Here is an 18,149-nt window from a genome sequence, read left to right as displayed (position 1 = left end):
GTAGTCACAACTGAAACAGACTTGGAATTCCAATTTGTATGCATTAAGCATCCTTTGGATTTTATAAAGCTACAGCACTGGCTTTGAGACAATAACAGAACACAAGAGTACATGTTGTACAGATCCCTACATCAAACGGTACCAGGGATAGTTCCGGAACTTGGTTTTCTTTGCCTTTGAATGTGACTCCCAAAAGGTTCTGAATAGAGTCTCTTATCAGTGTAAAATGTAAAATAACTAAACCCCATCGTGTATATGAAAATCTCACAAATATTCAGGTCGATGTATTTAGGCTATTGGCTGACATCACCACTAGTTAACTTGTTTCATGTGGACCTCAACATAATTCAACAAACATTTCAGGAATACCTATTAAACTCCCTACCCCACCCCCCAAGTCAGGAGTTCAGGTTATAGCACTCACGCTCCTACACAGCAAACACCTCCATAGAAACAGACTCCTAAGGAAAGAACGACATGCTCAGCTCCGAGGAAACACAGGGTGTGTATTATATTTCTTTTGTGTACCCTTCAATCAAGCAATTAAAAAAAAAATCTTCCTGCAGGAGGACCCCGTGCAAAGAGACACTTGGGGAGTTCCATCCAGCAGGACCAGGGCAGTGTTGAGAGTTCCCCACAGCCGCGCAGAGCAGGACAGAATGATTGGGGTCTAATGAAGGGTCAGCCAGGACCAAATGGTCACAGTAGTGCTGGAAATGATTGGACTTAACTACCCTAATGGTAATGGGGGCTGGAACTACTTTACTCACTAAGAAAATGGAAGGGGGGGCGGGGAGAGCTCAGTTTACCCAGGCCCCCTTCACCCCTTCCGGATAGGACTATCTTGGTAACTGCAGAGCCAACAATAAACAAAGAAAAAACACTTTCCCAGGGGTGAAGTCAAAAGGTCGGCCCCAAGCTGTGCGGGACAATGGGGACCCAGCCTCCTCTTGTGTCTTCCTAGTGGGTGAAGGAGCCTTAATGAAGAGACCTTTTTCTCCGCGAAGATTCTAAGCCCCAGCGGGTTCCACCTCCAGCCCCGGGCGGGGGAGGGGCGCGGGGCTGGGACAGGCTGGGCCCCGCCACGCCCCTCTTTCTGCTGCTGCGCGACCCCGGCCCCCGCCTGCGCTCCTGCTCCCCCGCCCCCGCGCACTGCGCGTGCCCAGCCCGGAGCGCGTCCCCGCAATTCCGCGCCGCTGCGCTGCGAGCGCTTAGATCCTGGCCGCTGCAGCCCGCTCAGGCAGGGGACAGCGTCCCGCCTGTAGCCCGGCGCTTGGTCCAGGCTCGATCCCCGCACCCACGCGCCGCCTAGCCTTGTATTCTCTTCTTCTCTCCTCTCTTCCTCTCTCTCTCTCTCTCTCTCTCTCTCTCTCTCTCTCTCTCTCTCAATCACTCGTTCACCTAGACCCTGGCCAGTCACCGGCGTCCCCTGCCTCGGTGTCCCCACCCTCTGTACCCTAAGCTGTACCCCTGCGGCTGGCGAGGGGCCGCGGACCTGGCTGGAGATGCGAATCCTGCAGAGCTTCCTCGCGTGCGTTCAGCTCTTGTGCCTGTGTCGCCTGGGTAAGTGATAGGACCTCCTCGGCGGGGCACCCGCGCGGGGCTCAGTCTCTGGGACGCAGCTTGGGTGGGGGATTTCAGAACATTGGGCAGCACCCCAAGAAGAGTTATCCCGAACCTTTCGATGTCACCTGCACGGGCTGCGCCCTCATCCCCTCAACTACCACCTGCTGGGTCCCTCTACTGAGACTCCTTTGGTCAGGACACCTAGACACAGGAGGTCGCCGCTGTGTCAGGGTCCCCTCGCATGCGCGCTCTCCATGTTGCAAAAAGTGGAAATAGCCTTGTAGACCTACATGAGAGAATGAGTCAGTGACTAGAAATACAATACAGCAGTGGCGAGGGGCTGCGACCTAAACGTTCCTTTCTATGTTGCCACTCTAGTACTGTGTACTTGAACGGAAGGCACACGTGTCTGTCTTGAATTACGCACACGCACCTGAAAGGCACTGGGCTGAACAAGCATCGACCTGACTTTTCTAGTACTTTCAATTTAGTCACGTTCAAGTCCAGGCAGTCACTTACAAAAAAAGTTCCAGTCAAATCTCTATGAGCATTCTGCCCCCAGCTTCCAGAGAGAAGAGCTGCAGGTGATGGGCTAACAGGGACACAGCACCTTCGCAGTCTTCCGAACCTTACAGGTATTAAGTGGATATTACTCTCTGCAGTCAACAGTGTGAATATTAGGTTTCCAAAAAGAAAACAAAAAGTAAAACCTGTCTTTTGTTTTGTTTGTTATTTTGTTTCGTTATTTTAACTACTAAAAGCCCCTTTCAAATGGCTGTTGGAAGACATTGACCTAAAAATTAGAATGTGTATCTCGATTTGTGAGTATAACTGTTTAGCTCCCATCGGTCCTATAGCCCTACTTTTAAAATTCGTTAATAATAAGGGATATATTAAACATGCATTTCCAATCAGATGGAGAGTGTTCGTCTTAGCACCGGTGACCTTTGCGAACAGAAGTCATTTCTAGTTCTGACTGATGAGACTTGTGGAGGTCACTATGGTGATGGTTGCCTGTAATCCACTCTGTGTATTCACCTAACCTCGATCCCTAAGGCTTGGTGAAAGTACTCAGGGCTGTCTTGGCCAATGCCTTGTAGGCAGCCACTCAGCTGACAGAGCCGCCCCTGACCTTCCCTGACAGGGCAGGCTTGAAGTTGGTTGTTGAATCCCAAGGACTCTGGTTCTTTAGAAGTGTTCTTCCAATCCATACCTGTTGAATTGACATCTCCACATTCCAGCCACAGACATTTTAGCAACAAAGCCAGGTCCTCTTGATACTTAAATTATTGTTTAAGGAGAGCTTACAGCATTAGGGAAGCAAATTACAGTATTACTCTGCACTTCAGCAGAACACAAGCCCAAGACTCCATTAGGAGTGGTTTTCATTGAGGAAAAGCATTAGCTGCCACGCAATGTATCTGTTTGAAGCACAATGGTCAGTGGTGTTTACTATATTCAGAGAGTTGTCTGCTATCACTGGCATCTGACCCCAGAGCATGGCATCAGCCCTCCTTGATCACTAACTAAGGTTTCCTGCTCAGCCTCAGCCTCTCTGTCTATTGACCGGCCTGCTCTGGACATTTCGTCTGAACAGAATCATGAAACATGCAGCCGTTTTTTTTGTTTGTTTGTTTTTGTTTTTTTTTTTTTTTTTTTTTTTTTGGTCTGGCTTCATTCACTTAGCAGAATGTTTTCAAGGTGAACTCATGTCTTAGCATGTATCCAACCTCATCACTTTTTATGACTAGCCAGATCCCATTATATGCAAATCACACATTCCCAAAGTTGATTTTTGTTGTTGTTGTTTTATTTTCCCATAGTAAGTCATTGTTTGTAGCCTGCTTAGAGTTGCATACATTTTAGCTGATTGGATACATGCCTTTGAAGATATATAATGTAAGGGGAAAGAATTGAATGCACTGTTTAAGACTTTTACGAGCTTATACAATAGCATTAAATCTAAGCCTGCCTATTAGAAATGAAATATGGGTTCTTTACTCTCTCTCTCTCTCTCTCTCTCTCTCTCTCTCTCTCTCCCTGCCCTACTACTACTACTACTACTACTACTACTACTACTACTACTACTACTACTACTACGAGATGCCTATGTTATCCCTCACCATTTTAAACCAGGCTTTTACATTGCTATAAATAAGTTGTCCTGGGAACATTGGCAAATCAAATGGATATATTGCCCTTGGTGTAGCATATTGTAGAAAACTGAGGCATATTATCTATGAATGAAAAATTCAGCCTCTTCTTTAATGCCATCACCATCTATACATCAGTGTTTATAGATGTATTTATTCCTCATCTTCAGTGTCTTTGGAGCCATCTAGGTACCATGCTACCCATAAGTTGTGTTCAACAAAAGGTCTGAGGACAGACTGAGATGTGGTGTAGGTAGCAATTCTGACATAATTAGACCACCAGACGTACCATTATCTAGGAATGTTCAATTCACCAAGGCACTCATTGCTTGCAGTGAAGAACCCCTCTGTGATCAGGGTAGTACCACTTTTTGTGTCCTAGGTGTCCCAATGGTTTAAACCAGGCAGACAAACCATTGACTTTCCCATAAGAAGGTAAGATTGTGTGTTATGGAGGAAACCAAAGGGTTTGAAGAACTGTTAACAATCACTTCTTTTCATTCATGAGACCTCAGGATCTAGAAGTAAGCAAGTTGCAGAGCTGCTTCAAAGTACACACTCTTGTTAGATAGGTAATGAACCTGATTCTAAACGTCCTAGTCAGGTCTACTGCTACCCCTACAGCCCCTGTAGCAATTATGACTTCAGTCACTCTGGGTGTGGTTCCAGGGGTCTTCTTCAGTTCTGACTCTCACTTTGTCCTCTATAGCAAATTATACAGCGAACACAGAACACTCCCGCTTCCTCCAAATAATAACTAGTCCCCATTCAGGAAATTTGTTACGTTTGGCTAGCATGAGAATGCATTTCTGCGTGTGGGATCTCTGTCTCTCTGCACAGCAAGGCTATTCTCAAAAGGGAAGTTTGCAGGAGAGATCACTACTTCTATAAGTTCATTTCTACTTGCACATCTATACTAGAAAGGATCTTGCTTAAAATTATATGTTGTGACAATTTTGCTTCTGGTAAAAACAAAAAAAACAAAAAACAAAACAAAACAAAACAAAACAAAACCTTTTTTTTTTTCTTTCTGGAAGCACAAGCTGTTTCGTCCTGAAACTTCAGGAAGCTCTCAGTGGATCTGTCTTGGGTGCTCAATTTGAGTGCTTGTTTGCTAACCTTTTTTTACTTTGTAAAATGGCTCTGTCAGCCAAGCCTACAGCATGTTGTGGACATGAGTTGGGTGCTCTAGATCCACTCCGCATCTGAAGTTGAAGAAACAGGCACACAAAAGTCACATGACTCTTTGGCATCACACAGCCTAGCTGACCTCTGTCTCTTCCATGTTTGCGTGTTTGTTTGTTTATTTGTTTTGTTTTGTTTTAGACAAGGTCTTAGGTAGCAGGAAGGCCTTCAAAGCTCTATGTAGCCAAGGATGATCTTGGACTCCTGATTTCCCTTCTCTGCCTTCTAAGAGGCACACCCTGGTGACCCTTTCTGTGCTCCTTCCGGAGGACAGCTTTTCCTATTGAGAATTTGCAGGCACACTTCCCAGGATGAAATGCAGAATTTCAGTCCTGTTTGCTTTCTTGCAAATGCACTCGGTGACTTTTCTTGAATGTTCCCATATGGCCTTTATTTCCTGTTTAAAAATTTAAGCACAGTCTATCATTTTTAGGTAACAATAATAATTGTCTCAATGCAATCTTGAAAACAGTGACAAATCCATAGATCATGCAATGAAGGCAGCCCCTCCATACCATGACTTTCTTCCTTTACTGTTGTTGGCTGCATACTAAGAAATCAGCAGCGCTAAGCACAGAGTCCTGACACGTGTACCCCCAACCCACCTGCTCTGATTCAATCCCATCCTGAAGACCTCGAAATCTCATTTGTAAGCCATGCATGAATCCCAGCACCTGTTAGGCTGAGGCAGAGGGCTGCTGTGAGTTCAAGAGCAACATGGGTGAGGTAGTGAGCTTCAGTATAGCAGCTTTTTTCTACAAAGTGAAATAAAACTGTCTCAATACAACATCATGAAATGGAAATGCCCTCCCCCAAACTCTAGTGAGTGTGTCAACTCTCAAATAATTTAAAATGCTTCCACTCATTCATTCAATTTGCTAATGGTGATACACACACACACACACACGCACACACACACACACACACACTTTGGATGGGGAGACATTGTCACATGGCTCTAAAGGAGAAGTTAAGGAGATTTAGTCTTACATTATGATATTTCTCTGATATTCTTCTCAATCTACTGATTGGGAGATGATGGTGCAGTTGGCAAAGGACTTGCCTTGTAATCGTGAGGACCCGAATTTGGATCCTCAGAGCCCATATAAAAGCCATGAGTTCTGGTTTGTAGTTGTAATCCTAATGGTGGGTGAGATGAGATGTGGAGAAAGTCTGACCCTGGAGACTATTGAACAAACAGCCCAGCCTACTAGGCAAAGCTCTAGGCCAATGAGAGACCCTGTCACAGTAAAATTGAGTAGTACCTGAAGAATGACCTCTGAGTTTATCCTTTGACCTCTGCATATGTGCACACACATGTGCATGTGTGTACTTGCACACACATATAAAGAATATCCACAGAACAACACTGTTTTAAGACAATGGTAAAAAAAATATTTCCGTCCTCATGAGAAGTTATCAACTCAACTAGGAAGGAATTCTAAAGTCATTAGAATTATTTGAACTATTGATTTCTGGAGGCAGCTATTTCTGAACTGCATTATGTCAACTGTACAAACATCCTGAGACATGATAATGGTTATGTGTAATGGCTAAAGAAAATTTAATGGCTACTTCCTTATAAACTGGCATTCACAATGGGTGATTTACGTGTGATTGATCTGTTCTCACACTACATTTTTCATAATCTGTTTTTTTATCACACGCTGTATTTTCTTAGTTTATCTGTCTGTCTTCCCAATGGGAGCAGCCTCTCAAGACTGTGTTGTGGTCATCATTAGCTTCTTAGTCCCGGCACCTAGAGGACATGTTTAGTAAGTCCTTAATGCTCAAGGCCTCATGGTTACCTTTATGTTACTGAGATGAGCCAATTTCTGCTTGTCTTTCCTTTGGTTCTCTTCTAGGTCAAGACTTTGGTCAACATTACCTTGACCTGTTCATCATTAATGCCTGTTTTGGCACCAGAGTCTCATTTTCAGTGATTCTCTCAGATGTCCTTTACAGATTACCTAGATCCAGACACTATATGTACATAGAAAGTAAAGTACGTGTACTTAATAGTGCATGGACAGTTGCCAGGGCAGCCATAAGTGAGCATTTAATTGTGAATGAGTTGATGAGTGAACCTAGCTGTCCCAGGGTTCAAGGTGTGTGTGTGTGTGTGTGTGTGCTGCTCATGTGTTATTGAGAAGAAGACAAGGGGACGAAGAGTGGTCAGGCGTAAAAATAAATGAAGAATCTTACCCATCAAGACTTTACTTTCTATCAACCCCAAACCATGATATTGACTAAATCCTATCAAGCTGGTCATGAGAGGTTGGTGGCCCAAGACAGTGCTGAAAACAAAACAACCACAATGAGGATGGCAAGGACAGTGGCGTCTCAAGATGCATGATTTAACAGTTCCCCTCTCACTTTCTTAATACTCCTAAGAGATGAAATGTAGTCATAGTTCCACCTTACATATATTGTGTGTTGAGTATGCTCTTGTTTTAATGGAGCTTAATTCAAATGTGGGGGTGGGGGGACTTTGGACAGGGGAGATATTGTCACATGGCTCTAAAGGAGACATTAAGGAGATCTGATCTTTCATTATGATATTTTTCTGATATTCTTCTCATATTCCCCTCCCTCCCTCTTTACTTTTTCCTTTTTGAGGGTATTTCCTCTTCAGTCTTCATTTCCTTTGAGTATGGATTTTGCACATTTTTTCCCCACATATTGATGAAGAGTTAGATAGGGAGGAAAGTGATGGTATTTGATGCCATTAGCAAACATATTTTTACTTTGCTAATATAATTTGGAGGGCTTAGTGGTCAGCATCATTTTAAAAGGATAGGTCAACAGATGCTTCTACTCAAAATTACTGTATGATAAAATAGACCTGATTGTCTTTTTTCTTCTGATATATGCTCAGATATTAAAGTAAACTCAATTATTCAGGGTCTTGGTTGATGTGAACTCTTTGGTTTGATTCAATAAGAGTGAGTCATTTCGTGCAAATGTTCATAAGGCATGCATTTTATAAGTTTCTTTGGAAATAAGTGTTTTACATTTTTGGAAAGAATAATTTACTCATGAGTTGCAAAGAAGGAAGTTGGTTTAAATGATTTATAAGAGTGACTAGGCTACAGGTAGCTTTTCACTCTTGGAGAGCTCTCTTTCTCTCTCTCTCTCTCTCTCTCTCTCTCTCTCTCTCTCTCTCTCTCTCTCTCTCTCCTTGTAAGCATGAGTCTTACTACTAGACCTTTACTGGAGCTGATTAACTCAGCATCTTGGGTAGGAATAAATAGAAAAATATTACACTTGAAAAAATGGCCATTTAAAGCAGATATCATTGTTTCTGTGTGAATCCTGACTGCATACATTGAAATGCTGGGCAGATACTAATACCTTTCCGGATGTTCTCATGGTATTCAATCACATCATCACCTGATTAAATCGGATTTCTGTAACTAACTTGTTATCCACTTTAACCTACACATTTTCTTGAGTAGAGCCTATAAAGGTGTCACCTGTTATATAGAGTTGTACAAAATCAAGGACTGCCCCCAAGAGCCGTCATCATGGCATTGAGGAATACATAAGACATTAGTCTCATGGTGTTTTTTTTTCTTGTAAAAATGTGACTAGACCTTGACTGAGGTCATGAGTTCTTAAGCCTGACTACGTTTTAGACTTGACAGGTGCCATTGTGTGCTTCCCCTCCAAATTCTGAGTTGAATCCCTATCAGGACTGTGGTACTTGGAAATGAGATTTCTGATGAGTAAATAGGCCATGAGGTCCAAGCTGTCACAAAAGAAATTAATGCCCTTAGAGAGAAGAGACAAGAGCAGTCTTTTTCCATTCTGTAAAAGCACAGCAAGAAGCCAGCCATCTGAAAGCCACAGGAAGCCTTCATCAGGATCAAATCTCTTGACCCTTTGATACTGGACTTTCTAGCCTTCAAAACTGCAAGAAACAAATGCCTGTTGTTTTACCCATCCACTCTAAAGTATTTTGTTATAGTACCCTGAGCTAAGCAACTCGTGCAAACAGCTTCTAGCTCAGCATACTGTAGTGTCTGAGTGCCGTAGTTAAGTAAAGATGTTTTCTTAAAACACTTCAGGTGACTGGAGGACACAGTCAGGGTTTGAAAACCACAGATCTAGGCCAACCTCATGATACTACTAATCTTAGTTCATTTTTCTGCAGGTCGAGACCCTGGCAGGTTATATGCTTGCTAAAGCAAAGCCAGTTGCAAGGGACAAAGGCCCTGGAAAATGTCCCAGCCCTCTTTCCTCTTCTTAAGGTAGTTTCAGTTTCAGAGTAACCCTAGAAGAGGAGCACTGACCTCAGAGTCTGCAAGCCAGACTTAGGAGGTCAAGAGCCTTGGAGTTGATACAAAGGTTCAAGTCTACTATCTTTTCACTTGCCAGTGATGCATATTCTTAGTGGTACACAGGATTGTCTTCTTCATGAATTATTCAGTAGAACTAGTTAGTGTTAGTATTTTCTACTCATTGTTAATAAAGATTTAGCTATATCTCCCTTCTATTTTATCTATTTTATGTTGTCTCTAAGCTAAAAATTATCACTGTATGAATTATGAATGATACAATTTATAAAGAAAATATCAATTATTTATTATGTCTTGGCTATCTGCATTTTCCGCAGTTTCAAAAGCCCTAGTAACTTCCACTTAAAAGCTAATGATGGACTTTTTCCTGTATGGCCAGATTTCTTCTTCAATACACTAATATGCAGTAATGATAACATAAGCACAAATAGATATGATGTTGTGGGACTTGACTGAGATAAATATTCCTCTAGAGATGATATATACATGGTAGTTAATTAAAACTTCACAATATATATAAGTAGATACCTAGCATGAAAAACTTTGCAGATGGATTGTGTGCAGATATATATATATATATATATATATATATATATATATATATATATATATATACTGTCTTAGTCAGGGTTTCTATTCCTGCACAAACATCATGACCAAGAAGCAAGTTGGGGAGGAAAGGGTTTACTCGGCTTACACTTCCATGCTGCTGTTTATCACCAAGGAAGTCAGGACTGGAACTCAGACAGCTCAGGAAGCAGGAGCTGATGCAGAGGCCATGGAAGGATGTTCTTTACTGGCTTGCTTCTTCTGGCTTGCTCAGCCTGCTCTCTTATAGAACCAAGACTACCAGCCCAGAGATGGTCCCACCCACAAGGGGCCTTTCCCCCTTTGATCACTAATTGAGAAAATGCCTTACAGTTGGATCTCATGGAGGCATTTCCTCAACTGAAGCGCCTTTCTCTGTGATAATTCCAGCTGTGTCAAGTTGACACAAAACTAGCCAGTACAATTGACCCCTTGTCAACTTGACACACAAACACATCTCTAGTAAGCCTCAACCCTTACATTCTTATTCATCCCCAAGATCTAAATAACTTTCAAAGTCCCACAGTCTTTACATATTCTTAAAATTCCAATCTCTTCAAAATATCCATCTCTCTTAAAATCCAAAGTCTTTTTACAATTAAAAGTTTCTTAACTGTGGGCTCCACTAAAACAGTTTCTTCCTTCAAGAGGGAAAATATCAGGGCACAGTCACAAAGCAAAAATCAATCTCCAACTGTCCAATGTCTGGGATCCAACTCACGATCTTCTGGGCTCCTCCAAGGGCTTGGGTCACTTCTCCAGCCATGCTCTTTGTAGCACACACGTCGTCCTCTGGGCTCCAGATGCCTGTACTCCACTGCTGCTGCTGCTGCTCTTGGTGGTCATCTCATGGTACTGGCATCTCCAAAACACTGCATGACCCCTTCAGTCCTGGGCCTTCAATTGCAACTGAGGCTGCACCTTCACCAATGGCCTTCCATGGCCTCTCACAGTACCGAGCCTCAGCTGCTCTGCGCCACCACTTCATGCCTTCAAAACCAGTACCACCTGGGTGACCCTTACATATTACCAAGTCCCGCTGCAGCAGGAGTACAACCTTGGCTATCTCTGGAACACAGCCTCTTTGTGCTTTCAGAAAACACTTCCCAGAAGATGTCACCTCACTGATGCTGGTCTCTTCTTAATCACTGCTAATTTCGTAGCTACAGCTAACCAGCATCAATAGTCCCAGTAATGCCAAGTTTTTGCTTTAGTAGTTCTGGTATCTTGTTAATCACAGCTGATTCTTCAGCCCCAGCTAACCAGAACCACAGAATCTTCACAATCAAAACAGCAATGGCCCTGAAAAGAGTCTTTAATTTTCCCTTTGAAATTTCACAAACCAGACCTCCATCTTCTGCACTGTTTTCAACATTATCTTCCAAGCTCCTACACAACATCTGACAGAGCTCTTAACAACGAATGGATCTTCAAGCCCAAAGTTCCAAAGTCCTTCCACAGTCCTCCCCAAAACATGGTCAGGTTGTCACAGGAATACCCCACTATGCTGGTACCAATTTGTCTTAGTCAGGGTTTCTATTCCTGCACAAACATCATGACCAAGAAGCAAGTTGGGGAGGAAAGGGTTTACTCGGCTTACACTTCCATGCTGCTGTTTATCACCAAGGAAGTCAGGACTGGAACTCAGACAGGTCAGGAAGCAGGAGCTGATGCAGAGGCCATGGAAGGATATTCTTTACTGGCTTGCTTCTTCTGGCTTGCTCAGCCTGCTCTCTTATAGAACAAAGACTACCAGCCCAGAGATAGTCCCACCCACAAGGGGCCTTTCCCCCTTTGATCACTAATTGAGAAAATGCCTTACAGTTGGATCTCATGGAGGCATTTCCTCAACTGAAGCTCCTTTCTCTGTGATAACTCCAGCTGTGTCAAGTTGACACAAAACTAGCCAGTACATATACATATATAGTTTGAATCTACTTCTGGAAGACATAGCTCTTTGTACACCATGCAGAAGGATTGACAAAAAGACTTTCATGGTCACTATGGAGGCGAAATGAGTAAGGGCCTACAAAGGCACTCACAAAAGCACAAAACAGAGTCAAAATGTAGTATTTGGAAGAAAGCAATGATCTGGGTGGATTAATACAAATCCTCAAATAGTAGGGAAGATTTCCAACAGCTGCTTGCAAAGTTTGGAACTGACATTTATCTACCACAATGGAGCGTGACCGCAAGATTTCCAACAGTAAAATTGCTTGGGAAATCTGGGTATTTTTAAAATTTAGACTTAAAAAAAATTACTGTGAGTACTATATTTCTATGTGTATGTAAAAGAGAGGCAGAAGGAGGAGGAAAGGGAGAGAGAGAGAAAGAGGGAGGGAGGGAGGGAGAGAGAGAGAGAGAGAGAGAGAGAGAGAGATTGAAATTTTGAGATTTGAATGTGATGTGCTCCCCTGGTCAAGTTTGTGGACACATGTGGAGCCAGAGGTTGAAGTGAGGATATTTTCTCACCTCACTTTTCCACCTTTTGTTTTGAGATGGGGTTTATCACTGAGCCCAGTTCTTGTCATTTTAGCTAGACTGGCTGATCATCCAATCACAGAGCTCCACCTGCCTGCTCCTCCACACTGGGGTTACAGATCTCATTCTCCTACTGCAAGCACCCCGCTGACCCATCACCCCTGCTCAGGTCTTTAGATACTGGGACAACTCGGGTATCAGAGGAGGATGACTGAAGCAAATTGAGAGAGAAGCTGCTTCCGTGGCATCACTGTGGAATTTGCTAAGTGGTTCGAAGTGTGACAGGACCATAGCCTAGCAAGCACTTTCACATGGATCATGTCACTTGACTTCAATAGCATTGATGTATTTGATAGCATGTGATGCCATTGTCTGAGACCAAAGTGTCCATGATCCTGGAGGGAGTGCCTGGCCTGGGAAGGGAAAGATGTCGCAAGGAACATAGAGATTCAGAGATATCCAAGAAGGAAAAGTGCAGACAGCAAGCTAGCACAGGGACACAGAGGGAGAGAGAGTAGGGTCGTAGTATGAGTTTACATATTGATTGAATAGTAAAACTAAGTAGGTTAAAATGAGCCCGGGGCCTTGAAGCAAGACCTGATTAACTCAGTGACTTGGGCAGGAACCAGAGCAATCTCAGCAAGTGCTGCTGCTTGTGGAGATCGTATACAGAATGTCAACAAAGCAACATCATTTTAGGGATGAGAGGATGTGAAGAGATTGATAGCATCAGGTTCATCTGCAGCACCCACCTCGACACAGTTCACTTCATTGACTTCGAACACCCACATGTGTGTCCTTTCCATGGTGAGCACACATATACACTCTTTTCTTTCTTTCTTTCTTTCTTTCTTTCTTTCTTTCTTTCTTTCTTTCTTTCTTTCTTTCTTTCTTTCTTTCTTTCTTTCTTTTCTTCCTTCCTTCCTTCCTTCCTTTCTTTCTTTCTTTCTTTCTTTCTTTCTTTCTTTCTTTCTTTCTTTCTTTCTTTTTTTGTTTTTTCGAGACAGGGTTTCTCTGTATATCCTGGCTGTCCTGAAACTCACTTTGTCGACCAGGCTGGCCTCGAACTCAGAAATCCGCCTGCCTCTGCCACAAATACACTCTTGTAATGTTGCAGCCAGCAGGATGCTGGTCCAGTAGCTTTCTTAATTATCCATGAGTTCGTATGAATTGACATATATCATAGTCATCTCTCATAAACTCATGTCTCTGGAAACTGCTTACAGTGTGGCCAGCACATTAAAGACAGGGTAACAGAAAACAATCGGTGGACTGTGCCTCCCTGATTTTGCTTTGAAGTTTATTCCTGAGAGGGAAGGAGGGAGGGAGGGAGGAGGAGAGAGCACCCTACACCCTACATGTGTGTGTACTGTGTGCTTGCCGTGGCATGTATGAAAGGGTCAGAGGATAGCATTCCTATCCATCCACCTTGACTGTGATCGAATCTTTTCTGCTGTTGTTATTTGCTCCTGCATGATCCAGTCCGGATGGTACACAAGCTGCTGGGAATTCTCCATCTCTGCCTCCTATCTTGCTGAAGGAACTCTGGAACTACAGATGTGTTACCATGCAGACCTTTTACACAGATTCTTCCTGGAAACTTGAACTCAGAACCTCACACTTGCACATCAAGATTGACGTGCGGTTGTTAATGATCGAACAATACAATAGAATGTTATTACTTACTGTCTTGTTCCTTTAAGATATGATACATGAAATAGTAAACTGAGGAATCATATAGCTTAGGGAAAGGAAGAAAGTAGTAACAAAACCAAAATGTAAATTTATTTTACCATATGTAATGGAAATGTAAGCACAGGTTTCCATAAGTAATATATGTATATATTATATAAAAATCTATTAAAAATTAGTGACTGTATGTAAGATATGTTTGGTTGTGGTCAGCTTTTGTTTAATGACTTTCAAAATGGAAAAGGGGTACATAATAGTCATATATTTACAGTTATCCAACTATATTATAAATATATGGTTCTATAGGCTTATGTACTCATGCATAAATTAATTAAGATTTATAAATACATGTTCACATGAATAGGCATAAATATATATGTACCTTTTTTGTTGCTCAAAACGGAAATGTCCTTAAATATTAAAACAATATCTTTTACGAAAACTATTCAGATTAATTCTAGCACACACTTTGATTTCTTTTAAAGATTTCATTTTATTATTTTTATTTACATGTATTCCTGAGTATCTGTGTGAAAGTGATGTGTCTTATATCCACACCTGCAAAAGCCAGAGATGGTATCAGATTTCCTGGAGCTAGATAGAGTTACCGCCAGTTGTGATCTTCCAGAAGTGGGTTCCAGGAATCAAACTTGGGTCCTCTGAAAAAGCCACAAGTACTCTCAACTGCTGAGCTATCCCTCTAGACATACTCGTGATAGTTCTGGGCCTGAATTTTTCCTGGACCCAAGAAGAAGAAAGATAAACAGAATGTCTGTTGCTCCCTGTGACCTGAGTCGGTTCTGTCATCTCAACAGGAGCTGGGTTAGTGAGAAGGAAAACTAGGAGGTGCTATGCAGGTGCATGCTGAGGAGTCGCTGTGTGCTCTGCAGTCCATTTGGGCTTGAATCAGTAGTTTCCATCTTCTAGAGGTAAATCTGGTTACAGATAAAACATGTCATATGGTCAAGTCAAGTCAGAAAAAAGGAGAGATAAAAATTAAAGTGTAAATACACTTTGTTAAAGTTATGAGAGCATGTGACTCTCTTTCTTTCTTTTGTACAGACAGTTTGCTGTTTCAGTTTATAACATAAGCCCCTGCTGTGTCCCTGTGTTTTCTGCTCAGGCAGACTTTTATAGACTTGAGACCAGCCTGGTCTATGTAGCAAGTTCCACTCCAGACAAGGCTGTAGCAGAAGACTTTGCCTCAAATACAATAAACACTAACAATAAACAAAGAGCAAAGAAGAAGGAAGGAAGGGAGGAAGGGAGGGAGGGAGGGAGGGAGGGGGAGAGAGAGGGAGAGAGAGAGAGAGAGAGAGAGAGAGAGAGAGAGAGAGAGAGAAGAAATAACAGAAAAAAACCTACATTATTAATTTCATATCATAGATCATTTACTCATGTCCTTGAGCAAAAGTTCACTGAGTTTTGCATCTTTACTCTGAAATGCATTTAGTTTTCAGTTTTCCTCTCAGCACATTCAAAATATTCATGAGGCTAGGAAAACATGCAAATAAGTATATAAGTTAAAACCTTCATGTACATTCTGCCCCGTATCTCGTGCTAGCAACACCTAACATGACATGTACAATTAGACCTGTTCTATTGTGAGACCTAACTACTGACAGAAGGCGCTGCCGTTACATGACGAATGTCAGCTCTGTATGCTACGATGTCAGTCGGCCAGTAAACCTGAAATTTTAGGCTTCTCTGAAAAAAATATGAAAATAGATAGAAATGCCGCCTGCTAAGTTGATTGTGTGAAGAGTGAAATCACATTTAATGAGGCACGAGTGAGTAGGGCATGCTGCCCTGAAATCCTATAAGACACAGCACAATCTGGACTCCGTCTACCCCATCAGATAAAGTGCCCAGAGATGCCTCCCTCTTGACAGCGATCCCAAGATATTTCCTTGCTAATCTTTCAGCACTTTCTTACTGTTCAGTATTTTTGGCAGAATTAATCAAAACACAAAATGCTTGCATACTCCTCAGTGAATTCTAGATTTTATACAAACTTCTCTGCCCATGGCAAGATGCCTATAAGACAGCCTTCTGATTCACTTCTTGGCAGCAGCTTCTTTCAGCATTTTTTACATTTAAAGGTTGAAATTCTGTGGCACCTGGAAACTGGAAAGTGGGGGTCTTTAGTTCTTAGAATTTTATTAGATGTGATGGCATTCAGGCGATTCAAAGATGAAATGCTCAGCCAGTTTCTCTACTACAAGCTTAGCTGCTAAGTCTTTTTCCCACAAGGCAAGTCAGGTCTCCTCCCGGCAAACTGTGCCTCTGTGCCCTAAGTCTTCACTTATGAAAACACAGGAATGCGGGATATTTGATGAGAGTCTTTGGGTGAGAACTGGCAGTCTGATGGATATCTGTGTGGGTGATTGCTCTGCTTGAGACAACAAATAGAAAATAAGTCAACAACGACAAACTGACACATGAGGATGAACTATGAACTTTCAATGAGAAAATACTAACATGTGTACATGTCAACTTAGAATTTGTAGACTGGAGCTGAAATCTCCACTGAGTATCCCTCACAAGTTTCTTGTGGGAACTCAGTCATAAGAAATGAAAAGGTTTCACACATATTATGTATGTCTTTATTCATCACCTGGAAATCCCAGAAATACATAATAACTAACCAAAATACAAATGGAATGTTTCACTGTAAGAAACATTACCAACTCAGAGCCACGAAAATAGGTACAAATCTGCCTGCTTTAGGCCTAGGAAACGTATCCAATGCAGTGAGCATCCATCTTAGGGTCTTAATATACATCATTATTTTTTCAAGACCAACATTAAAAACAATACTTTTGCAAGTTTGTAGCAATGGACGTGGGAATAACTTAAGGGACTCATGTCCTAAGAAGTCTTTGAGCTTTCACAGTCTAAGAAGGAAATCTTTTGCAACCGGCTTCAGTAGTGAAACACAATGAGGTTTGCCATAGTTTCCAACCACAGAAACCTTTGAGGAAACGTTGGGTAAGATTTTGTGTTTACAGTAGCCAAGCCTGGGAAAGACACCCCGGTCCTTGTGACTTTGGATGTCCTGTGACACTCTTCTCAGGGTGTCCGAGGTGCTTCCAGAGCTGAACAACCAAGGTTACTTCTCTATCTTCTCTTCAGTCCTCATACATGGCTCGCTCCCCTTGACTCAAGATAGTGACCAATCAGTGGTGGCTTCTGACCTCCTCAATCTCTGATTGTATCCTCTTTGCACCCTTTTATAACATCACTGCTCCCTCGGGACACCGCCTCACTCGGGATGCGGGACTCAGCGTAAAATTTTCCATTCCAGTTGCTTCCGGTTTGCTTCCTCTTGAGGAAACTAACCTCAAGATTTACATTCACTGGGATGTACCTCTTGCCTATATATTAGTTAGCCAGTATATCTTGGCAGTCTATGTGAGTGCAGTTCCTTCCATAAACAGTCACACCAAAGACAGAAAACCTAATATAATCTAGCTAACTATGATGGTCCCTCCATGAACACGTTCAGGGCACTCTTTAGCGGACTAAGAAACTTGGGATCCCACTTTTAGCACCAGGGGATTAGAATTCACTTCACCCTCAACTTCACCCAGTTCCTCTAATTTATCAAAACGTAAACTGAGAGTGGGCCAATCCAATCACACTCTGATTTTAACAGGTCCAAGAGCCTATATAGGGTTTGAACCCAATTGGCACCCAATCATGGACAACTTCCTAAGGGCTTTTACTCTTGGCATTCAGACTTTTAAGAAAGAAAATTAAGCGATTAGAATAGAGCACAATAGTGAATGCAGAAAACGGGCAGAATGACGACGGTGGCCAGAAACATGAGAGAAAGAGTACTAGAAGTTTCTTTATTCTACATAGCGGTGGGAGAATCTACTTTTTGGCCTGCACAGCGGATGCACCATTTCTTTGGATAAGTTTCCCCTACGTTTCCTGTCAAGCCAGGGTTTAATGAAACAAAACGATACCGGATCCTTCTCACTAACAACACCTCTCCATCCCTCCAACACCCCAGTCAGCGCCAGCCAAGAGCGGTTCCCTCAACCCCTTTTATCCCCTTTTTCCCAAGAACAAGATCAGAGATATGTGAGATCCTGTTTGATTCAAGCCTGGAGAAAGTGCTGTGTGTCTCACACCCATGGGTCACCTGCAGCTGTCAATACTGCCATTGTCAGCA

The 18,149-nt window shown here is 42.5% G+C and overlaps 1 protein-coding gene across 4 annotated transcripts in view; it reads left to right on the top strand.

Annotated features, from left to right (window-relative positions):
- Window positions 1–1,227: 1,227 nt before the first annotated feature.
- Window positions 1,228–18,149, top strand: part of Ptprz1 (protein tyrosine phosphatase receptor type Z1) — a 178,652-nt gene continuing 161,730 nt past the window's right edge. For all 4 annotated transcript variants that reach the window (XM_085840797.1, XM_085840796.1, XM_085840799.1 and 1 more), the window contains exon 1: window positions 1,228–1,563. In XM_085840797.1, the coding sequence (XP_085696923.1) occupies window positions 1,506–1,563 (58 nt within the window). In that variant the 5' untranslated portion in view covers window positions 1,228–1,505. The remainder of the gene's footprint in view (window positions 1,564–18,149) is intronic.

Source organism: Mus caroli, unplaced genomic scaffold (genome assembly GCF_978045245.1).
Source record: "Mus caroli unplaced genomic scaffold, Mus_caroli_1 scaffold_7, whole genome shotgun sequence".
NCBI lineage: Eukaryota > Metazoa > Chordata > Mammalia > Rodentia > Muridae > Mus > Mus caroli.
Note: the sequence above shows the minus strand (reverse complement) of the source record. Positions and strands in the feature narration are given on the sequence as shown.